Consider the following 26,297-nt stretch of genomic DNA (forward strand, 5'->3'; position numbering starts at 1 on the left):
GTAGCCAGGAAAGGATAAATTGCAATAATTATCGCTATTCATTTATCACCCAGCCTTACTTTTATTTTGAAGTCTTAGATCTTTTACCTAAACCTGTGAAAAATATAAGCGAAAAACAAAATTCTTCTATTTATATTTTAGTTGAGCATATGTGGAATTGCATTTTAAAAATTACTGCAATAATGTAATACTGAGGTTACATTATTGTAATGTGTATACTTTAATATTTCATAATCGAGTCTGCCAAAAAGGTAGTGATGAGGAATCTGTAATGCAGTTCACAAACCTGGGCCCGCTGTGAGTGGTATGTCAACGTAACTTTGGTCAGCATCCAACAACCAGGTCTGAATGAGTCTAACATGTTTTCTGCCAGGTTTTAGTAGACATGTGTCAAACATCTCCAATATCCTGAACATCTGATTTGGATGTAGGCTTTCTGCACATTCCATTGCTTTGCTTTTGCTTCATGAATGTGTAATTGCATACATACCGAGCAAATTGATTTCAATACAATAATCAAAACATGTTTTAATCCATGTCATGTGGATATTCTGAGTGCTGAGTAAGCCATACGGGTGGCAGCTCTGATCAGCTGTCGCCCTCGGTTACATTAACCACAACAGCGTACTCTACTCTCATGTCACCTCTGCCAGGCTGACACAGGAGGAAGGATAAAGGTGATAAACCACACAAACAATACTCCTCTTCTTGCCTGCTCCTGACATGCTTGCCTAGCAGGGAGATCTGATTACAGCTGAAAAGAGAGCAGCTTGGTGTTTCATTGAAAAGCAGGTCAACTGGAGAGTGCTGTCAGAGCTACGGTGCATCCGGAAAGTATTCACAGCCCTTCACTTTTTCCACATTTTGTTATGCTACTTTATTCCACAGCGGATGAAATTCATTTTTTCCTCAAAATTCTATACACAATACCCCATAATGACAATGTAAAAAAAGTTTGTTTTTTTTTAGATTTTTGCAAATTTACATGTACGTAAGTATTCACAGCCTTTGCCGTGAAGCTCAAAATTGAGCTCAGGTGCATCCTGTTTCCACTGATCATCCTTGAGAGGTTTCTACAGCCTAATTGAAGTCCACCTGGAGTAAATTCAATTGATTGGACATGATTTGGAAAGGCACACACCTGTCTATATATAAGGTCTCACAGTTGATAGTGCATGTCAGAGCACAAACCAAGCATGAAGTCAAAGTAATTGTCTGTAGACCTCTAAGACAGGATTGTCTCAATGCACAAATCTGGTAAGGGGTACAAAAACAGCTGCTATTTTGGAGGTTCCAATGAACACAGTGGCCTACATCATCTGTAAATGGAAGACGTTCAGATCCATCAGGACTAGCTGGCTTCCCGTCTAAACTGAGCTCTGCACCGATGCTCCCCATCCAATCTGATGGAGCTTGAGACAACAAAGTATTGAGCAAAGTCTGTGAATACTTATGTACATGTGATTTCTTAATTTTTATTTTTAATAAATTTACAAAAAAACAACAACCCTTTTTGTTGTCATTATGGGGTGTTGTGAGTAGAATTTTGAGGGAAAAAATTAATTTACTCCATTTTGGAATAAGGCTGAATGTGGAAAAGGTGAAGCCCTGTAAATACTTTCCAGATGCACTGTACAAAGTCACTGGCCTGATGGAAAAGGAAGAAAACCTGGCTGACATGGCGGGAAGGGGTAGAAGTTTGTTTTCAGCCTTAATGTAATATGTTTTATTTACTCTGCCATTAAAAACAAAAAGACAAGCTGAGCGCAAGAGTCCCTAGAAAGCTGTACAAGTGTTGTCTGGTATCCCTCTTCACCTTCTCCTTTTTTTGGTTTCTCCCAGCCGGCTCACACACAAGAGACAGAGCTGCCCCAGTGCCGACACCTAAACTCATGTGTTTTCTGTCCTCTGTGTTTGAGTCAGACAAAACACAAAATCAATAATGCTTTTGCTCCCCCCATTTCCCCTTTGATGCAACTTCAAAAAGCCAATGGACAGCTCTCCTGAGGCCCACAGAGGAAAAAAGTCAATGGCACGAAACAGAAAAGAAAAAACTTCCCCCTTCATTCCTTTATAACGCTTAACTTCTAATCCCCAACTGCAAAACAAATCAGGGCAACACGGCCCAGCTGAAGAGAAGAAACTGTATTCATTTGAGGTGTACATCTCTCCCTTATAAATCCATACATGGACTATGATACGATTCAATAATGAAAGTTTTATTGCTGAAAGATTAAGGTTCCCGGTTCAAACCTCACCCATGCCACAAGCCGAAGGGAATTACTTTACTCAATTTGATGCTTTTCAATTTGGTGGGATAAGATGCAATCCAGTACAGTTCTTTGTTTAATGTAGACATTCACTTTCCATGATAATTTAGGATATGCCAAAAGTAGCATTGCTCACCTTCAAGTACATATTTCATGAAAAACCAGGGGCCTTCTTCAGGTTTTTGTTTCTGTGCTCAGCATGTCGGCACACCTTTTGTTTACCACTTGAGTTAACACTACATTCAGTAACGGAAAGCTCAGTATGTACATGAGGACCAGAAGAAGAAGCCAGATGTTGTGAGCATACCATTAATGGGTGATTCTTAGACTACGGGCACTTATTATGTCCTTTGATCATATTGTATGAAAAACAGAAAAAAAGGGGAAATTTCACACTTTTATAGTTATCTTTACAATGAAAGTGTGTTAAGAAATTTGTTCTAGTATTCTATGATGACTTTTTCACCTTTTTTCAGCATTATTATATGCAAATATTGCCGTTTTGTGCTTGTCCCACACCCAGACTTTTGATCTTCAATGACAAAAATGAATGGTAAAGAAACATTTTTTCTAATGTTTTAAAATATCTCTGAATAAAATATCAGTAAAATAATCAAAACATAATTGGGGTATTCAATGTCATACAACTGTTGTAATTTTTTTAAACAAAATGTAGTTGTCCCACACTATTGCCGTAATTTCCACCACAACACTGTAATGTCCCTTTAAACAGTTTGTATGAAAGATTGTTTGGGTAGTTTCTATGGAGATAAACAGTGACATCAGAGCACATGTATATAGAGCCAAATCACAACAAACAGTTGCCCCAAGGTGCTTTATGTTGTAAGGCAATGGTGTGGTGGAAATTACATTTACAAGGCCAATAGTGCCCGTAGTTAAAGAATCACCCTAATAGCACATCATAACTGTTCTGCCCTGGTATTACAGTATTAACAAATTATGAACTGAATGTAAAGTTCAAACAGGTATATTTACCCATTGTACCACCTACCCGTTTGACATGTTCCTTGTGTTTTTAGCTTGCAAAACTAATGTCCCGTGACCAGCCTCATGAGATCCTGATGCCGTTGCATGAACGATAACAAGAGTTAAAGATGCGGACGTAGCAGCAAAATAAGCTTCAATCAACTGATTTATAAAGTTAAAAATTAAGTCACCAACTTGTTCATAGTACAACCTCAAATCATAACAAGCTGTGATGGTTGCAAAAATACAAATAAAACCAACCCCTAATGGTGATTCTTGCATTTACTTTGACTTCTATTACACTTCAGACAGCATGAACCCAAAATATTTCATGTGTAAATTTAAATGATGTTATTTCAAACAGGTATTGTAATCATGATTCACTACAAAGCAGTATCCACAAAACAGTCTTTGAGGAGCAAAGAGGGGCAGAGGATTTAAAGTTTAACAAATGTATGAGAAAAAGATGGAAATGTTTAAAATGTTCCCCAAAGAAAGATGGGATGAAATTTGTATATTTCTCCCTCTATAATGCATATATCATTAAACAATTCAAGGAATCTGGGGGAATTTCAGTGTGTGAAGCGCAAGGGTCCAAGCCAAAGATGAACACCCGTGATCTCCGATCCCTGAGACATGACTGCGTCAATGGCCATCATTCATCAATAGCTAATATAACCACCACATGGTCAAAGGATTGCTTTGGGAAACCTATGTCAAGTACGACAAAATGCTACTTAAAACTTTATGTTAATCTTGTCCAGAAGACTGGGATAAAGCTTGGGACTCTGGCGAGGGCAGTTGCATCTCCTCCTCTCTCCTCTATCTCTGCTCCAACTTTCAAAGTCCCTACTTCACCGGACTGTGAATTCTTCAAACTATATTTGGTTTAACTGTGGAATTGATCAGCTGGTCTCTGAATGCGACTGACACCATTTTTTCAACAAAGAAATCAGGGCTGGGGGACCCTGCATGCCAAGATGAAACCTACCGTGCGGGCTATGTTCTCGATGCCTGGGAGAAGTGGCGCATTGCATGCTTGGTACTACTCTCTGTGGAGGATGTCGAAGACTTATTTATTTTTGGTTTTATTGTGGGAGGGCTGGCGCTTATTGGTTTATGTGCTGCCCTGACCTACCGGAGAATTGGCAAGACAGCTGCTACCAGAACCAATACCCCTCACCTGTCTGCCATGATTAATGAGTTGGGCAAGGCGATACAGTCTCACACCCTTGTTAACCCTTGAACTCAGATGTAAGTTGGATAACATCTCGGAGCAAATGTACGCCTTGCAAAGGAAGATGTCGGAGACCAGGGAATACTCATAAATTGGATTTGGTCAGTCAGAGGAGCTGCAAATGTGTTTCTCTGCTTAATCCTAAACATGGCAGGCTTATCAGCCTCCGAAGGTCAAAACGCCCCGCTGTTTTCCTCCAGAGGAATCTCTACAGCCTTGGTGAATCATTCGGCTGCCCCTCTTATCATTCTGCCCTCCCCTACAGTCTGATGTTGTCAAGGCAACTCCAGACATTATGCACACACTGACAGAAACTGATACAAACTAATCTGACTGATACGAACTCATCTCATTTGCACACGATGCACGCCCCCTCATATACTGCCTTCACAACATCTTTTTTTGCATTTTCAAAACAACATTTTGCCCACATTACAAGGGAATGGCTGCAGAAGAAGAGGAAATGGATACTGAAATGGCCTGCCTGCAGTCATGACCTGTGCCTCTTAGAGAATGTGTTGAGAATTTTGAAAGAAAAAAAATGTAACTATGAACCATGCTGTTGCTCAGCTTAAGATGTGTTTGCAGGAACAATAGTATAAAATAACACCTAAAAGGCTTCAATGCTTAATAGCCTCAATGCCACAATGTCTTTTAAGTGTTGTGACAAGGAATGGCAACATTACAAAGTGTTAAATGCTTTAGCTTCTCAAGTTGTTTTGGAATGTCTTGCAGGCCTGCACAAATGGATGTATATTAACAAATGAAATGACAGTCACTGCAAAAAACATCAAATATCTCATCCCAACTTTTTCTGATTTGGTGTTGTACATTTAGATCAATTTAGGGGTCCGTCCGTCGATGTTGTCATATCTGTTACTTTCAAATGGATTTTTGATTCATATCACTTTCCTGTTACACCCCAGTATATATTTTTATTATTGCAATACTGTAAACCTTGTAACTGTACATCTTTACTATAATAAAGCACTTAGGTGATGATGGTATGCATGTTCGGAAATAACTATTCTAAATGACCAAACATAACAATTTATTGAAGTGTAAAACAAATGTGACTCTAAAAAGCAATATAAATACTTCTGTGTTCACATTCTACAGTCAGGAAAAAAGATCTAAAAAAGAAAATAAACATATTCTTGAACTCTGTGGGCTGATTATCTAAGGTGTGCTCACAGAGGAAATATTCTATCAGCAGCTAAATGCTGCATGATGGAGAGACACTTCAAAGGATCTATAAGTGACTCCTGAAATAGAGAGTGAAAGTAAAGCAGGAAATTATCCTCAAGTTAAAGGTTTTTGACTAAGCCCAGCTAGGTGTCTTACCTGACTGGAGAGCCAAAAAGAAAACCCTCACTGAACTCTGCAGTCGACGCTTTTTGAAATGAATAAAAATTCAGCCCGATGGTTATCTGGAGCCGATGCTATTTGTTGGCGCTCACTGTGTGATCGGACATAGGACAGGAGAGTCATTTAACCTCGTCTTTGATTGGACTAATTTGTCAAAATGACAAGCCGTGACTGACAAGGTGACTGACAGCCACTGGCAGCCCGACGTAAAGGTGAATGAGGCTGTGCATTAATCTTTGCACAGCATAAATACTGCTCAACCAGTCAATACTCATCATAACCATTTTTATATGCTTCTGTGAAAAATGGAACATTAAAACGTGACAAAAATGGAAAATTTTAATGGAAGTGTATTTCTATTAAGGATGCAACAATAAACAGTGAAACTGAGAAAGTGCAGTGTTTTACCTGTACGCAAAATAGAGTTGAAAAATCTTCAGGCAACATTTCAAGTGAGATTATTCCATATTTTTAGTCTTGTATAATTATATTGTTCTACAGCTGTATGAGGCATGCACTGTGCCCTTGACACTATGATTTGTGCTGAACTGTGGGAGAGGCGTACCGTTGCACCCCAAATATCTACTGATTTTGTTTTATGATGAAGTCATTTTGAGACCACCTTATATGATTTCTATCAATCAGTGGTGGGTAGGTGCTAACTATTTATACACAAGTAAAAAAAAAAAAAAAATGACGACAACAAAGAATGACTCAAGTAAAAGTGAAAATTCCTATTTGAGAAAGTAAAAGTAAAAAGGACCAACTGACTTGTGGGTTCATGTATGTTACCACCAGACTCCCATTTGGACTATCACCACTCCATGAAGGTAAAACATTTATGTACTGTCACCGTTCTCACTTCCGCTTTTATTTTTATCATGCCTTCTCTCTTCTGATTTCACTTTTGAAAATTTAAGCAAAAAATTGGCCATTCTAGGGGTACCCAAAGGGGAAAAGCCAGGTACGACAGCCCAAGTCCATTCATCATGTCCAGAAGGCTGGAGAAGTTTGTTGAGTGGGCAATCTCATTCTGGGTTAACCAGTACATGGCCCTCAGTGAGGCAGTTGGAGTCCGTGGACATTTTTAGGTCAAGACTTAAAACCTATTTTTATTCTCTTTCTTATGAGTAGTTTTTATTTTATGTTTAATTATTTTACTTCTGTTTTTAATTAAGTATTTGAATTTTTTTATTTTTATTTATTTATTTATTTTTGTTATGTTGAATTGTTCTGTGTGAGGCACCTTGAGATGGCTTTTGTTGTAATTTGGCACTTTATAAGCTGATTAAATTGAAATTGAACATTTTATTGAGTCTTAAAGTAAAAATTGTAAAATAAAGTAAAATTGGTTACTGGATCCTTAAACTCTGGACATAATAAACTCTACATGGTGGATCCTTGATCTCTGGACATAAACAGAAATAAAATTTGTTAGTTTTTGTCAAAAGCATTTCCTTTCAGACATTATTATTGGCATGAATGTCTTTCCATATCTGAGCTGAGCTCTAAGCTCGCTGCGCTGCATGTCAGGTTCATAAAAAATGCAGGACGTCTCATTTTGGGAGGAAAAAAATGTTTTAGTCGATTGTAGTTTATTGTCTGTATTGCAACGTTTGTAAGAGGTGTCATTTTATTTAAAGCGACAATTCGTTTTGAAGTAATTAATTCCGAGTGGACTCTGTCACAGCAGAGAGCTGCGCAGCGTTTGGAGCTGTGACAACGGAACGGAGGACGATTCTCGTTTGTTGACTGCAACAAGACAAGAGTCCCAGTTAGTGACTTTAATACAGCCAAAAGTGACTCATGATATTTTAATGGCTTTGAGAGGAGTTAAGAAGCGGACTTACCGCTTCTGACGAGCAGCGAATCAAAGAGTCATGAGCCATTGAATCGAAGCATTGCTTCATTGATTCACACTTCAAACTAGAGTCGCGCTGCAGAAATGGTTGATTACAGACCCGTTACGCTGTATTTAAAATAAGTGTAACGGTCCAAAATAAGCGTAACGGTCCAAAATTAGAACATAACGGGCCGTAACGCAAGTTTGCGCTAGCTAGAATCCTGATTACTCTTGCCTTCAAGGACACTGGTTTGTTACTTTCCATGATTAGTTCTTGTGATTAGAAACCTCTCTCATGTCCCTCTGTGCCAGTACATCTTACGCTGATTTATCGGATTGCATGCTGCCACTTTCCTAGTGATTTCTCATTGCCAACCAATACGTTTTCCAGTGTTTCCTCATTGTTTTCTCCTGCCTTCTCATGGCTGTGTTTGCCCACTTTAACTGCCTTTTATGCACAGAGCTCTGCCACCTGATTAGCGATTCTTCTGCTGCCTAATCCATTCCAGACACCTTCTCTGAACTTGCTTTTGATGTTGACTGTGCATTGAGGTCCCAGGTAAGTGTTTCACTACATGTGCTCCCTTATCGTGACACATACACACATGTGCACTGGTTACATTTTGTGGAATGATGTGTTGCACGCTGTACTTGCATCAGAACCATCTCCTGAAACACATGCTTTTAACATGTGCATGCATAGTTTCCTTTTAACTGCCATTTGGGTTCGGTGAGACAAACTGTTGTGGAGTTGGTGTGCACATTGTGGCACGGCACGAAAAATGTGGTCAAATAAAAAGCAGATTACTTGTTCAAAAATTTACTTGAGTAAGGGCAGTTTCCCATTGCCATTTTTTGGTCGTAATTTGCACCCCAATTCCAAAATTTATGAAACAGTGCACAATTTATTAAAATAGCAAACACAATTTATATTAATTGCTATTATATGACCGCACACAAATGAGTGTAACCGATGAATACATCAGAGTACAGATGAGTCGACTACACAAGTGCTTGTGCGGATGCGGCGTGCATTTGTGTGCAATTCTACTCTGGCATTATTATCACACTTCTCCACATGTATCTCTCAAATTGCAATGTATCTCTGTATTTCTCAAAACCGTTGACTGTTGACAAGCGTGAGCTTTTCTTTCTATTGTTGCAGATGAGAATCAGATGGAGAACTGTAGGTCTCGATTACTGCATATTGTACCTGGATGTCCACACTACTTTTGCAAAATAGTATCCCAGCTCTGCATACATTACAGCTGACTACTCACTGTTTTGGTCAACAATGATTCTCAGTGCCAGATTTAAAAAAAATGTAAAAAAATAAAAAATTTCCAATCACTCACAATGTTCTACAACACTACTTTTACCATCACTTACACCTGACACCTGTTATTTGAGATATTTTTTGCACCAAAAATTTTGATAGGTGGGCATCACAAATCGGCAATGGGAAACCATCCTAAGAGTGGAAATACCATTTTACAAAAGCAATATGAAAAGTGTTCATTTCCTCATGTGCGTTACTTGTAATGCCTTACTATCCACCCCTATTGTCAATATCTATAACTCTCACTTTTGGAAAAAAAAACCCCTTTCAATTAAAATCTAGAACAATATCTATCCCATTTGTCTCCTGTCCTCTCAGTCCTCAGCGCACCAACCTGACTTCTCCAAACTTCTATGGAGCCAAATCAAAAATCCATGCTCTCAATGGGCAGTCAATATCTCATTAACCAGTCCCTCCACACAGACTCAGGCAGCCAGGATGTACTTCACAGTGTGCACCGCATAGTCTGGCGCAACTCGCACACTTTAATAACCTGTGGGGACGCCATTCCACATCCTCAGCCGGCTAAGAGGCGAACGAGAGGGCTCGAGCACTCCCTCCGTCTGCAACACTGACGGCTTGGTTTGCAGCTTCTCTGCTCAGATACAGCAGATCAATCAGCTTGACGAATGAATGCGACGTGCAAACGCTCACCTCGATGAGACAAATTCACAATCACATTGCACGCAAAGCAGACTTTAGGAGATTAATAATTTGGTGGTTCCATAATGACAACAAGATTACGCTCATATTACAACAGCAATTATCTTTCAAAAGCTTATTTTTAACATCAGACGGTGTTAAGCAAAGAACACCTTTGCTTAAAATAGACTAATTTTATAATTGGGTATTTTATTTTAAATGGTGTGTGTGACTTGAGCTAATTTGTGCTTAATCTGTGGCGATTTTTTTTCTTCTTCATCCGTTGGCTCCTTGCGTCCGCGGCTCCTGACTGGATAATAGCCAATCTTGTTAACCTCCGCTTTAATGTGCGAGAGCCTGCAGCACTGGGGAGTGAGCGCTTCAATCTGCCACTGATAGAAAGAGACAAAGTGTACCAAATCCACAGCAAATATTTACAACCCTGTTATCATTGCCTTAAAGCACCTATCACAAGATATTTGCTGTTACCTATTCTGTCGCTCCAGAGCATTTTTTTTAACAGTCTGGTACACGCTTGTGTTAAATCACATATTCACGTGCAGCCTGTGCGTCCTAGCGGGTCTCGCTGCCGACAATTACAATACCTCGTTACACTAACACTCAGGATGAAGGGTTAATTATAAGAGAGTGTGAATCACACTCTTTTTTTCTTTTTTTTTTACCTTTTTTCTGTTGGTCCACACATCAAACAAGTTTCTTTAATTATATAACTGGAATTTTCATCTTAATTGTGCTGAGTAGGCTGACTAATTTGCATGGGGTAATGAGAGGGATGTTTCCATTACAGGTAATTAGGTAGTTGAGAGGCAGTGGTGTGGTAGCGAGGCTGAATAAAGAGGAAAGGTGGGTGGTGGTGGTGGGGGTCACAGAGGGCATGCACAAGGCAGTGACTTGTCTAAATATTGTGTTCACAGGATGAAGAGGAAAGAAGGTAATCAATAGAAAAATATCAACTACTTTGATTGACGATAAATGATTATTATCATCATGAATTTTTTAAACAATTTTTTCTTGATTTTCATAACAACAATCACCATTGATTGATTGACTGATCGATAAGCAGTTAAAATGACAGTTAGTTGTACCCCATTTGTGCAGGATACAGTGAAACATATGAACACATGCACGCGTGCCACAATCACGTAGGCAACACAAGGCAGCAGAGCAACTTACAGCAACGTTCAACCACTTCATTGGTAATTATCTTCTAATCGCACTGTTCATATTTCAGTTTCTCTTCCAACAATATTCTGTCGGACTACCAGCAGCTCCTATCAAAAGGCAAGCAGCAGTAACACAGCGACTGAATGGAAGGGGAAGAATTCAAAGTCCTACAGACAGGCAGACATAAAGTTGCTCTGCTAATTTTAAAATTAAATGAAGATTTTTTTTTTAATTCAAAAAGCATCAACACAATCTGAGCTAGTTTTTTTAATCCACACATATTCACATAAAAAAAAAAAAAAAGATTGCACACCAAGCGGAAATCACTTAATTTTGCAATTTCATAAAATCTTTCAGGACAAATTGAATGTAAGTGACACTACTGGGCAAAATTACTTCTTCATGTCTCACTCAGAATAAGTTACAACACTACAATCCATTAAATTACCAACATGTAAGACATCAGCGTCCTTTTTCAATAAATTCTTTACAAAATGCGATTAAGTAGAATTAAAACAAAGATAACAATACGGACAAAATACCAACAATCCTTGTGAACATTTACGAAACAATAACTGTACATACATATAGTAAAAGGAAAACAGGCTGGAATTCGCTATCAGCAGTAATTGTTGAGTTATAATATAAATCTGGGCAGAGTGTAACATGTTTAAAACATCGTAATGATAATTACCTAGTGTGTGCTTACGTGTCTATTTTTAAGCATCATATCAGAAAAAGCACAAATGTGTTTTGGGGCATGTCAGGAAAGTAAAAATGTATTATATATTATTAGTATTTAATAACATATGTCTGAGCCCTGCTACGGTTTTTCTATCACATGTGAGCCCATATCTGTTTTATAAATGTAATTTTCTGATTAACTGTGCATGTGTGTCTGTGCGTGTGTGTTGTACTATATGTCTGTCTGCACTTTCACGTTGTATCTGCGCACATGTGTGCATGCGCATGTGTCCCTGCATGACGGGGGATGGGGTGGGGGGTAGTGATGGGATTAAACACACCAGATCAACATCACAGTAACTGGCCGCACATGTAAACGGAAAAAGAAGAAGAAGAAGAAAAAAAATAGGTCAGTAGAACACAACGCACAGATATGCACACGCACATGCGCCACCATCAACTCAAAGAATCACAGTCTGCCAGTCGCGCCTCTGCCCCGTAGCCCGTCTGCGACCCGCGTTCAACGCTGCCGTGCACATCTTTCCGCGAAACAGACATGTCCTCTGGACCGGAACAACAGGATTAAGAATGGGGCAGAAAGGAATAGCGACAGGAAACCCCTGACCCTTTGCACCCTTACCACCCCCATGCTGCCTCACATATATTTGTAAAAGAATAAAGAAGAAAAAGAAAAAACTTGTGCTCTGAAGCTCTTCTTGTCAGAAGTGTGCAAAGATGACACCGGCTGTGGTTTTTGCAGCGCGCCGCACTCAGAAAACACACTATAGAAGGATAAAAATCAAAGCAGATTACTTTTGCAGTGTTGCATAAATAGACATAACAATTCTATATCTGTTTCCCCTGGTTCTGATCTTCAAAAAGATCTGTTTGTGCATGCAAAATTCTATTAGAAACTGAATTAATTTGCTGTGTTTCATTCAGAAAACATATTCCCTCTCTCCCCCCTCTCTCTCCGTTTCTCGCCCCCTCTCGAGCTGTCACACTCCTGCCTTGCAAATGGAATGGAAAGAGTTGACAGGCTATGAATAGCAGAGCCGTTACTCCTCTACTTGTTACTGTGGCTGCAGGATCAGCATGCGGTTTCGCTCTTACCTTTCATAGCTGAAATCACAAAATACATCATTAAGCTTCGAGTCCATAAGAGAAGACTATCAGCAGCCGCAAAGCCCTCCACTGCTGTCTCAGCAGCAGCTGGCCAGCACAGCTCTGTCTCTCAGCCTCCGAGCATGACCACACCAGAATCCATGTGACTGTGACATCAGTGTGCATGTCTGACTGCTCCCCTCCCACCAGCCTTTGATTGGCACAGCGTGCAGCCAGTAGGGGCGCTGAGAGCTCAGGCAGGGAAGCTGGCCCCTTTCCCACTGATTGCAGGCGGAGCTCGCTACACACAGAACTGGCGCTATCTTCCGCGGCTTATCTCTTCGTGCAAGGATAAAGTCAAAACCAGTTTTCGCAAGACACCAGTTTTCCACACTCCCCACCCCGACCAATTCCCACTTCCATGCCTTTAAAAAAATGGCACAATGTCAAGGATAAGAAGAGAGTCAAAGAGGGGATAAAAGCCTAGACCGGGGATGAGGAGTTGTGGCTGAGAGAAAGAGCCGAGGAAACAACAGAGGAAGAAAGAGTGGGGGTAAAATGAAAGTAGAGAGTGGAGAGGATGTGTCTTTTTTTTTTCATCTGCGGCTCAAACATTGTGGCAGTGATCAGTGTAAGACCAGATGTCTGCGAGCAGCGGTCGGCCCAACGCAGAGCCAAGAGGAGCAGAGCCTCCACTTCCTCCCCTGACCCCTCAGAGGACCTGTGTGTACACCCCCCCACTCACCCTCACCGCTCACGTGTACTCTTTTTGACAGGTGAAAATGGTGAGATAGTGACAGAAGGGTTTGGATGATCGCCCCCCCCACACACACACCCCACAGCGACCAGACGATGACTTTCTTCCCATCGTTTCTCGCTCGTTCCCGTCTCCCGTTTCCCCATTCCAGTCTTGGAGTCTGTCTCTCTCTCTCTCTCTCCCTCTCTCCTCCCCCTCTCCTCGCTCATCCTCTCTCATATGATAATCTGTTCTGACTCCTAACCAGCTGCCTCTCTCTGATACAATATTCTGGTTTTAGTGCAATCCAGCTCTGGCCAATAACCACGCTGTATTTGGCATTTCATGAATAAGCCGGGGTGCATATCATCTCGTCTCAAAACAAACATCATGTTGCCTTAGATTCATATTTGAGATCCCACATTAAAAGACAAGAAATATTTTTTGAATTTGGAGATTTTGAATATTCATTTCACATCCTGCACGGCTGAATATGATTACCACGGCAGCTGCGCCATGTCATCGCCGTTTCCACCGTGCACATCTTCGAAATATTAACCATGCAATTGCAATATTTTTGCATTTATTGTCATGTGCATGATAAATATCTATATTTATTGATGTCTTCTACTGTTCCCACTGAATAAAGGTATTTCTAACCATATATTGTATGAAAATGAGGACTCAGCAGCTTGCGACATAAATCTTCTGATGACAATGTTTCATTAGGACCTCTGTGATCCATTAGAAACACACATTAACTCACAGTGTGTCAACACAGGTCTCTTATTGCACGCTGTCTAATGAGCAAAATACCACTCAGAGACATCAAATGGAGCGTGCCCGGGCCACAGGGACAGGCTCCGGTAAACAATTCAAAACAATGAGATGTCAGATACAGCACAGTTGTTTAAATTCGGTGTTGCCATCTCCCCACAAGATATTTAAAGGTTTCCAGATGAGTCAGGACCAGGGTTGTGTTTAACTGTCACAATCTGTGGTCGGTTCGGCAGGAACTGTCATCTCAGAATCAAGCGCGAGCTACAGCGTGGTTTAACAAAAACAAAAAAAAAAAACAAGGTAGGAAGAGTTGAGTCTGCTGGCTGGTTATCAAAGAACGTATGAGAGGAAGATACAGTGGGCGATGTAAATTTACATATGCTGGAGCTTAAAAAAATAAATCTTTCAAATTCTATTTTCTCCAACTTCACGTGATCAGTTTTACCACATAATATGTGTGGTAAGCCAGTTTGTATATCTAATTTATTGGCATATAAATGTACAGTGCATCTGGAAAGTATTCACAGAGCTTCACTTTTTGCACATTTTGTTGTGTTACAACCTTATTCCAAAATGAATGAAATTGATTTTTTTCCTCAAAATTCTAAACACAATACCCCATTTTGAAAATGTATTAAAAATAAAATAAAAAAATAAACTAAGAAATCACATGTACATAAGTATTCACATCCTTTGCCATAAAGCTCAAAATTGAGCTCAGGTGCATCCTGTTTCCACTGATCATCCTTGAGATGTTTCTGCAGCTTAACTGAGTCCACCTGGGGTAAATTCAGTTTAATTGAACATGATCTGGAAAGACACACACCTGTCTACATATAAGATCCCACAGTTGACAGTTCATGTCAGAGCACAAACCAAACATGAAGTCAAAGGAATTGTCTGTAGACCTCAGACATAGGATTGTCTTGAGGCACAAATCTGGGGAAGGATACAGAAACATTTCTGCTGCTTTGAAGGTCCCAATGAGCACAAGTGGCCTCCATCATCTGTAAATGGAAGAAGTTCAGATCCACCAGGACTCTTCCTAGAGCTGGTTGCCCGTCTAAACTGAGTGAGCGGGGGAGAATGGCCTTAGTCAGGGAGGTGACCAAGAACCCGATGGTCACTCTGTCAGAGTGCCAGCATTCCTCTGTGAAGAGGGGAGAACCTTCCAGAAGGACAACCATCTTTACAGCAATCCACCAATCAAGTCAGTATGGTAGAGTGACCAGATGGAAGCCACTCATTAGTCAAAGGCACATGGTAGCCCACCTGGAGTTTGTCAAAAGGTAGCTGAAGGACTCTCAGACCATGAGAAACAAAATTCTCTGGTCTGATGAGACAAAGATTGAACTCTTTGGTGTGAATGCCAGGCATCATGTTTGGAGGAAACCAGGCATCATCCCTACAGTGAAGCATGGTGGTGGCAACATCATGCTGTGGGGATGTTTTTCAGCGGCAGGAACTTGGAGACTAGTCAGGATTGAGGGAAAGATGAATGCAGCAATGTGCAGAGACATCCTGGATGAAAACCTGCTCCAGAGTGCTCTTGACCTCAAACTGGGGCAGCGGTTCATCATTCGGCAAGACAGTGACCCTAAGCACACAGCCAAGATATCAAAGGAGTGGCTTCAGGACAACTCTGTGAATGTCCTTGAGTGGCCCAGCCAGAGCCCAGACCTGAATCTGACTGACCATCTCTGGAGAGATCTGAAAATGGCTGTGTGCGCACACACACACACACACACACACACACACACACACACACACACACACACACACACACACACACACACACACACACACACACACACACACACACACACACACACACACACATATATACGAGGGCTGTCAATAAAGTAACGGTCCTTTTTATTTTTTTCAAAAGCTATATGGATTTCATTCATATGTTTTTACGTCAGACATGCTTGAACCCTCGTGCGCATGCGTGAGTTTTTCCACGCCTGTCGGTGACGTCATTCGCCTGTGAGCACTCCTTGTGGGAGGAGTCGTCCAGCCCCTCGTCGGAATTCCTTTGTCTGAGAAGTTGCTGAGAGACTGGCGCGTTGTTTGATCAAAATTTTTTCTAAACCTGTGAGACACATCGAAGTGGACACGGTTCGAAAAATTAAGCTGGTTTTCAGTGAAAATTTTAACAGCTGATGAGAGATTTTGAGGTGATTCTGTCGCTTTAAGGACTTTTCACGGTGCGAGACGTCGCACAGCGCTCTCAGCCGCCGTCATCAGCCTGTTCAAGCTGAAAACCTCCACATTTCAGGCTCTATTGATCCAGGACGTCGTGAGAGAACAGAGAAGTTTCAGAAGAAGTCGGTTTCAGCATTTTATCCGGATATTCCACTGTTAAAGGAGATTTTTTTAATGAAAGACGTGCGGACGGGTCCGCGCGTCGGGACGCAGCCGACGCGGTGCGGCGGCACAGGAAAAACACCTCCGTGTTGATAACCATTTGTAAAATCCAGGCAGCTTTTGATGGCTTTCAGTGGAGTGAGTATATGAGAAATTGTTTAACAGGCAGGACATGTTCCAACTTGTCCTTAAGGCTTTCAACAGAGGTGTTTTTCCTGTGGCGGAGCGTCGCGGCGGCTGCGTCCCGACGCGCGGACCCATCCGCACGTCTTTCATTAAAAAAATCTCCTTTAACAGTGGAATATCCGGATAAAATGCTGAAACCGACTTCTTCTGAAACTTCTCTGTTCTCTCACGACGTCCTGGATCAATAGAGCCTGAAATGTGGAGGTTTTCAGCTTGAACAGGCTGATGACGCCGCCTGAGAGCGCTGCGCGACGTCTCGCACCGTGAAAAGTCCTTAAAGCGACACAATCACCTCAAAATCTCTCATCAGCCGTTAAAATTTTCACTGAAAACCAGCTTAATTTTTCGAACCGTGTCCACTTCGATGTGTCTCACAGGTTTAGAAAAAATTTTGATCAAACAAAGCGCCAGTCTCTCAGCAACTTCTCAGACAAAGGAATTCCGACGAGGGGCTGGACGACTCCTCCCACAAGGAGTGCTCACAGGCGAATGACGTCACCGACAGGCGTGGAAAAACTCACGCATGCGCACGAGGGTTCAAGCATGCCTGACGTAAAAACATATGAATGAAATCCATATAGTTTTTGAAAAAAATAAAAAGGACCGTAACTTTATTGACAGCCCTCGTATATATATATATATATATATATATATATATATATATATATATATATATATATATATATATATATATATAATTTTATTGTTATTTTGAGTGTATAATGGATTTTTGTAACTCCAGGGGGACTAGTGACTCACCTACTGACTGCTGTAGATTAATATACTAAACTAATACAACAGTACTATATACTGTAATTATGTTTAAAATCTAGGCTCTTCCTAAGACGATAGTTAAATCAAAGGTGTCTGATTTGATCATGACTTCCATGACTGTTTCACAATACTAGTGACAGTATGCCGATACACAGGTCATAGTTGTCCATTAGATCATTGATTAAGCAACAAAACCACTGAAGGCCAAATGTCTGAGGTGGGAAATGATGATGTGTAACCATCAGTGCACCAAGACCACATTCTTTGTTTTTGATGTCAGAACACTGAAAAACGCTGTGCAATCTCAGGATGACGACATGTATGTAATATTATGCCATTATTTTATTTATTTCAGTACACATTTAATCACTGGATTACTGCCTTATACAACTTTGATGTTGTATTTTTGTAAGTTCATATTTTTCTTATGTTGTATTTTTTTTACACTTATAATGACCTCTGGTTTTACATTTGCATTGATGGACCAGCACCTGCAAAGTCATTGTCTAAGACAACTTCAGTAAAGCTTTTTAAGAGTGGTAGACAAAGCAAACATAAAAGTTACCTTTGATAACCGCCAAGCTGCTAACTGAAAAGTTAACCATTCATACATTCATCTTCTACTGCTTAGTCCAATTAAGGGTAGCGGGGGGCTGGAGCCTATCCCAGCAGTCACGGAGCGCGAGGCGGAGTACACCCAGGACAGGACCCAGTCTGTCGCAGGAGACAAATAGACAAACAAACACAGACACACCCACACACACCTACACACAATTTAAAGATTCCAATCCACCTAACCAGCATGTCTGTGGGAGGAAACCGGAGCACCCGGAGGAAACCCACGCAAACACGGGGAGAACATGCAAACTCCACACAGAAAGGCCACAGGAATTGAACCTTCTCGCTGTGAGGCAACAGTGCTAACCGCTAAGCCACCATGCTGCCCAAAAGTTAACCAATAAACCCCTAAAATATTGAGGTGAAGGCACAGCTGACACTAACCACTTGCTTTTATTATATGATTTTTTTTTTTTTTTTTTTTTTGTATATTGGCTGTTAAAAAGCCAGATTTTAATATGTAGCATAAACATGAAGGTTCCCAAAAAGGTTTAGCATTCCAAGATGTACATGTATTAAATACTTAAATTAACAACTGAAATTACAGTAGTTTCCATTTGACATACAATTTATTCACAATACAAACACTATTAAATGAATAAGGCATAATAAGTAATACATGGAAAATAATTTTCATAATCTAATGAAGGTATTTACTCTTGCTTGACCTCTTGTTCCTCAAGGTGATGCTTGTTGAATAAGTTCATTAGCTCCAACGCGAACAAACATGCATGATTGTCAGGTCACTTTTGACTGTTAACTTTATTTTAAAAATGTTATCTGAATTAAAGATAGTGGAACAAAATTTAGCAGAATCTAACTGGCCAACTAATGATTTTCAAAGTTAGTTGAAGCAATAATCCACTGACTTAAAGTTAGCTTTGTTACTTACCTGTTAGCTGATTAGCTGAACTGTGTCCACCACTGTTTTTGAGTGTTCTATAACTTTTCTTCAAACCAAAGCTGAGCATAAAAGAGACACCATGTTATAGTAACACTGGTGTAACTTCAGTCTTCTCTATATTTAATATAATAATATTATAAATAATACTTTTATTTTTTACTTTCATTTGTTTTTATTTTTGCTCCATATTTCTTTTCTTTTTTTCAATCAGAGGGAGACTTTGTATAAAACAAGTTTGTTTTTATGCTGCTTTTCCTTGATTGTGATGACATTTACTCTGAAGTCTTAAGATTCTTTTTTCTTAAATCTTTTTAAAAAACTTGAGTCAAGAATCAACTTTTCCCTGCCAATTACATCTGTGTGTACATACAACATACACACACACACACACACACACACACACACACACACACACACACACACACACACACACACACACACACACACACACACACACACACACTATATATATATATATATATATATAGTGATACTGTCATTTTGTTTCTTTTGCTCAGGATGTTCTTTGGCATGGGATGATAGTAAAAAAAAGACTTCTCCAAGTTACCAAAATAAGTAAATAAACTAAAAAATGAACAAAAAACAAATCCAACCTGACTGCGTTCTGTTGACTGTGTGGTACGTCATCAAAAACCCCTTTTTTTTTTTTTTTGGTCACATTGGTAATGACGAGGCAGCAGCAGTTTGTCTCTAAATCTTTTTATCCTGAGATTTGTAAATTCAAAGATAAAGTTTTACTGACAGACTTTTGAAATATAAAGTTTGCACACAGACATGTAAGAATTAAATCCATCATTTAAAGGTTTATGTTTGTTTGTAGATTCTTTGTTATTTTAAGCTATTTGTGTATTTTTGTTTGGGGAGGTGATGGTCTAGTGGTTAAGCACTGGGCTCGAGACCAAAGGATCCTCGGTTCAAATCCCAGCCTGACTGAAAAATCACTTAGGACCCTTGGGCAAGGTCTTTAATTCCCTAGTTGCTCCCGATGTGTAGTGAGCGCCTTTTATGGCAGCAGCCTGGCATCAGGGTGAATGTGAGGCATTATTGTAAAGCACTTTGAGCATCTAATGCAGATAGAAAAGTGCTATATAAGTTCTGCAGAAAAAGCACAGACGGCAAACTGAGCCACACACGATGCACTAAAGGCCAGCCCAGTCATGTGCTTCTCACATTTATTCAAGCTAATGCATTTACTGTAAACAAGCCCTGTGGAATAAAATTCAATTGAAATGAGGTGCAGAACAACCACTGGTGCCCCCAAAGGAGAGGAGAGGACCAGAGCTGATAATGGCCTCATTAGCAGTCTGTCAGTAACCATTCCATGCACACCACGCCACACAGCTGATCCACATTAACTCTTACTGCTCTGGACTTGCCTGTGAGATCATAGCCTGTTGCGTGCGTGTGTGCTGTTGCACCAGCGACCGCGAACCCGATAGGATTTACGGACTTCCTCATACAAGTTTCATCAGGAGATAGTTTACTGTACTGAGGGTTTATATTCTATCACAAAGCCACTTGGGTGTTTGGAACTGAACCACCAGCCTGAAGCAGCAGCAACAGTAGAATTAACAAGCTCCAACAAGCACTCCATGAAAACAATACAGATCAATTTAATATAGATGCCAAGGAGCGGAGGGCATAATATCAGAACCATAACAGCGCTGGCCCACACCACACAATCATAAACGAATTTAGGGCCATTCCAGGCAATTTCCTGGGGGCCTCCACTTGTGGGAAGACTTCAATAAATCACAGACAACAAAGGAATATCTATTTCTGTGAAAACAGATGACACTATTGGGTTATGTCCAGATGAGTGCGTAGCGTCGCATTTAAACACAAGCTTAAATAAGAGCAGTGAGAGTTTAAAGCATCCATGGTGTGCTGAGGAAGACTGTTATGGTATAATGTGGAGAACCTGTTAACTCATTATGACTAATGGATTTTCTACCAAGAGGCACAGTGTTTCTTATGTAGCAAAGTAGGTATATGTGTTATTTACAGTCTAACACCGTGATCCAATGCTTGTGTATTAGCAAGTACGCTGTCCTTCATCCTAAATACACAGAGCAACCCCAGGCCAGCTCAGCATTACTGCTTCCTCTGTCACTCACGCACAAACACGTCATATTTATAGAACAGTAGGGTCAAAAAGAAGCATCATGAAAGCGCATCATTCCTACACAGGTGAAGTGTACCACTGTCAACTGTCATATAATCAGTTTAAACAACACAGTGCTTATAGTGAACAGCTGACAAGGGTATAGCCTTTTGTTTGACTGTTATTTATAGAACTAAATCTAAATATCTTTTCAATAAAAAACAAAAAGAGCATCTGGTATTTCCAAAACAATAGAAACTTTCGACTTTTATCTCTTTCCTTCATGGAGTTTTTTTTTTAAGATATACTAGGTGCAGTTGACAAAGTTGAGTCTTGACAAAGGTATTTGCCGTCTAAGAGAACCAGTGATTTGTGTCACCATTACAAAATATGTTCATCATTATATTGACCAAGGCACACTTCCCTATTATAAATGAATTTTGTTGTTTGTTTTGATAAAAAATTGTGAAAAACATTAATAAACATTGGGTGTGTCCCAGTTCAAGGTCTACACATGTCTAAGTTCTGTGTCCCATGAAGCTCTTCAGGCTTCAGCCCTTCAGATACAATTTGCTATGGTTAATTAATCCAAGACCACGGCACAATGACTGAAAATTCTGGTTCATCACAGGCATCCTCCTTGACTCTGTAATATTTCCCAGGTATGAGCAAGGTTTCAAACAGTCAGGTTCCAGTGCATACTGTAGCTGTGAATGTGAGAATGGGTTTTAGGGTTGAGGTACACAACGGGGAGACTTCAGGTCAACTATCAGAAATTCCAATCCACCATGAGTTTGTGGTTGTCCAGCCCCTATTACCTCCAAAACGTGCATTCAGACACATTAGAAAGACTATAGCAGACGGCTATCTATCATGTATATTCTGTGCACGCATAAACCCTCCATGCCAATAGATTGCACTAGACTGTTTACGTCATTCAGAAAGTGAAACTGGAAGTCGTGGAGATATAAATTGCTAACAAACCCGTATTTGCTCACCATTTCTACTGCACTCTCACTGGTCAATGACCACGTCAAACTGTTTATACACAGTACTAAAGCTCTTGGTGAAATTCTGTTGTGTGTGCATTAATTTTAATGCTACTGTACTTGCATTAATTCTGTTGTACCTGAATTAATTCTATTGTGCCTGTATTAATGGTAAATGTCCACCAGATGGAGATATTGGTCCATTTCAAGAACCTACAACAACCAACCTGTTGCTTATAGTCGTAGATACGGTGCGTGTGATCCAGACTTTGTTGTTTGACTGGTTTTGTCATTTCATTTTCTCACCTCGTGCACTGATTTGCTAAAACCCAATCAGGGTGCACTTGCTCACCCATGGGCATCAATGCACCAGTTCAACATTTTCAATCAGCAAAAAATAGTTAATAACAGCGAGGAGTGCAGATGTGCTGATGGTACAGGACACACGGAGCTAGCTTAATTCATCCCGAATAAACTCCCGATGAGTGCAGATGGCCCGCAGTCTGCTTGGTGTGTACCCTACTTTAGGAATTGTTTAAAGGAGATGATGGTCCAGTGGTTAAGATGTTGGGCTTGAGACCAGAGGATCCTTGGTTCAAATCCCAGCCTGACAGGAAAATCACTAAGGGCCCTTGGGCAAGGTCCTTAATCCCCTAGTTGGTCCTGGTGTGTAGTGAGGGCCTTGTGTGGCAGCACCCTGATATCGGGGTGAATGTGAGGCATTATTGTAAATCGCTTTGAACGTTTGATGCAGATGGAACAGCGCTATATAAATGCAGTCCATTTACCATTTGATCGTAATTGCCTGTAACATTCCTACACTTTCTGGGGTAGTACAAGAATAAATTAGCTTCTCATCAAAAAGAAAGTTAATAAAATAAAAATCTGCACTAGGAAATGCCACGTTCAACAGGTGTTCAGTTTGTTAAAAATAGTGTGAATTCTGAAATAAGTACAGCAAATTTAAGCAAATGAATGGAATGGCTATTTCTTCCATTGTTAGCCATTTCATACTTTATGCCAACAGCAGTGTTTATAATCTGCTGAGTGAAAACACGTGTCTCAACTCAAAAGTGATTCATTACGTGATTGAGGTAAACATGTTTATTTATTTGGACTATCAAATAAAAAGCATTTGTAAAGTGAGATCATTGGCCATAGTGACGTGCTACTGTGTATCTCCCCAAAGACAAACAAAAAACTACAGAAATCAATAGAAATCAGATTTAACAATGAATTGTGCTGCATCTCTTTTGTGCGAGGCTGCCCTTGGGGACACAGAGGAAAGAGATACGGGGATGGAGAGAGAGAAGAGCAAAAGTGAACGAGGAGGGGAGATTATCGCCGGCATGGCAGCCTGTGTGAGAGGCTTAGCCTGGCTAGGCAGGGAGGTGGAACCCTGTGAATTCTAATGAACTGGCAAGACTCCCCCAAAAACCAGCTCCATCTCTGTGGCATGAGGGCGACGGGAGGGGAAGCAGGAGGTGATTAGGGAGGCGCAGCCCTTCTACGGCACACCAAACAGAGCAGGTCATTTTCCATGTGATAATTATGGCTATAACCAGGCATGAAGGATTGGTAATGGACCTGCTTATTCTTCATACTCTGCTAAGGCAACCACTGAGTCTGTCAAGGGGAAAAACATAATGATGTGGGTTTTCTTTTTTTTTAGGAGGGTGACTCTGGCAAGAGTTGCAATAGATGTTGAAAAGGGCAGCAGGGGAACTTGGCCTTTGAGGGAGAACTTAACGAATGAACTTCATTATTGAGGAGCATCCCGTGGAGACCCCCCGGAGGGTGTGATATATCACTTAGCACCAAACTTACACACTAACCCCCCACTCACCCGCCATCAGTTTGGGGTGTGTGTGTGTGTGTGTGTGTGTGTGTGTGTGTGTGTGTGTGTGTGTGTGTGTGTGTGTGTGTGTGTGTGTGAGACGGTGGGAGGGGGGTGTATGTGTTGAGGTACACATGTAAATTTAAATAGTTAACCATCTTGCACAGAAAAAAAAAGAGGAAAAGTTGTTTTTTTGTGTCATGAAAACATATTAGAAAAAGTTTTGAACTGGTTCAAGAAAAGAAAACCAAAACCAAAAACATCCGATGTATTGCTAGGAACACACAAAAAACAAAATAAACATACTGTATATTTGAAATAATGGTAACCAGTAAATGGACTGTATTTATATAGCACTTTTCCATCTGCATCAGACGCTCAAAGCGCTTTACAATAATGCCTCACATTCACACCGATGTGAGGGTGCTGCCATACAAGGTACTCACTACACACCGGGAGCAACTAGGGGATTAAGGACCTTGCCCGATAGCCCTTAGTGATTTTCTGGCCAGGCTGAGATTTTAACTGAGGATCCTGTGGTCTCAAGCCGACCACTTAACCACTAGACCATCACCTCTCTTAACCAGTGAATAATATTTATTTATGTATTTATTTTCTGCATGCAATAAGTTGATGCTGAGTTAATTTCCTGCCTTCCTCGGAACATCATGCAAGACTTTGAATGGCGGAAAAAAAAATGAAGTAAAATGTAATGTGGTTTCCCTGATTCCAACCAGAAAATGTAGATATTGGTCTATATAACTTTAAATGTTGATATTAAACATCAGCTTCATCAGTGTTTGATAGACAGGCTAATATGTAAAGAGAAATAATGGTGAAAATAGCTAGCTCCAGTTAGGTTAATCAATTTGTCTGGTGGGTCACACATTACCTAGATTAACTGTGACATTAGTGGTAGACTGTAGAGTAAAATAAAATCTTTGTAATGTCCGAAAGATTCATATTGTTATGCCACATGGCCTAACAAAAACTGGAAATGTTAAAATATCGATTCTGCTCATAACAAACAATATATATATATATATATATATATATATATATATATATATATATATATATATATATATATATATATATATATAGATATAGATATATATACACACACATATATGGGTGATTCTTTAACTACGGGCACTATTGGCCTTGTAAATGTAATTTCCACCACACCATTGCCTTACAATATATATACATGTGCTCTGATGTCACTGTTTATCTCCATAGAAACTACCCAAACAATCTTTCATACAAACTGTTTAAAGGGATATTACAGTGTTGTGGTGGAAATTATGGCAATAGTGTGGGACAACTACATTTTGTTTAAAAAAGTCACAACAGTTGTATGACATTGAATACCCCAATTATGTTTTGATTATTTTACTGATATTTTATTCAGAGACATTTTAAAACATTAGAAAAAATGTTTCTTTACCATTCATTTTTATCATTGAAGATCAAACGTCTGGGTGTGGGACAAGCACAAAACGGCAATATTTGCACATAATGATGCTGAAAAAAGGTGAAAAAGTCATCATAGACTACTAGAACAAATTTCTTAACACACTTTCATTGTAAAGATAACTATAAAAGTGTGAAATTTCCCCTTTTTTCTGTTTTTCATACAATATGATCAAAGGACATAATAAGTGCCCGTAGTCTAAGAATCACCCATATACATACATACAACAACAAAATCTTAGAAGCCTGGATTTGAAAACTTCTACAAGGGCTGTCCATAAAGTATAGGTCCTTTTTATTTTTTTCAAAAACTATATGGATTTCACTCATATAGTTTTACATCAGACATGCTTGAACCCTCGTGCGCATGCGTGAGTTTTTCCACGCCTGTCGGTGACGTCATTCGCCTGTGAGCACTCCTTGTGGGAGGAGTCGTCCAGCCCCTCGTCGGAATTCCTTTGTCTGAGAAGTTGCTGAGAGACTGGCGCTTTGTTTGATCAAAATTTTTTCTAAATCTGTGAGACACATCAAAAGTATCCGGATATGGAGATTTTTTTAATGAAAGACGTGCGGACGGGTCCGCGCGTCGGGACGCAGCCGGCGCGGTGCGGCGGCACAGGAAAAACACCTCCGTGTTGATAACCATTTGTAAAATCCAGGCGGCTTTTGATGGCTTTCAGTGGAGTGAGTATATGAGAAATTGTTTAACAGCTGGACATGTTCCAACTTGTCCTTAAGGCTTCCAACGGAGGTGTTTTTCCTGTGGCGGAGCGTCGCGGCGGCTGCGAGCCAACGCTGCAATCCGCCCGCACGTCTTTCATTAAAAAAAATCTCCTTTAACAG

The 26,297-nt window shown here is 40.2% G+C and overlaps 1 protein-coding gene across 2 annotated transcripts in view; it reads right to left on the minus strand.

The window, feature by feature from the left end:
• Positions 1-26,297, minus strand: part of roraa (RAR-related orphan receptor A, paralog a) — a 564,142-nt gene that overhangs the window by 84,732 nt on the left and 453,113 nt on the right. Inside the window, exon 1 of one of the 2 annotated variants that reach the window (XM_034176483.1) lies at positions 12,669-12,856. The exons of the other annotated variant lie outside the window; for it this stretch is intronic. Coding sequence (XP_034032374.1) covers positions 12,669-12,699 — 31 coding nt within the window. The 5' untranslated portion in view covers positions 12,700-12,856. Of the gene's footprint in view, positions 1-12,668; positions 12,857-26,297 lie in introns of those variants that run through there. 2 annotated transcript variants of the gene reach the window in all.

This window comes from Thalassophryne amazonica, chromosome 8, assembly GCF_902500255.1.
Source record: "Thalassophryne amazonica chromosome 8, fThaAma1.1, whole genome shotgun sequence".
Classification (NCBI taxonomy): Eukaryota; Metazoa; Chordata; class Actinopteri; order Batrachoidiformes; family Batrachoididae; genus Thalassophryne; species Thalassophryne amazonica.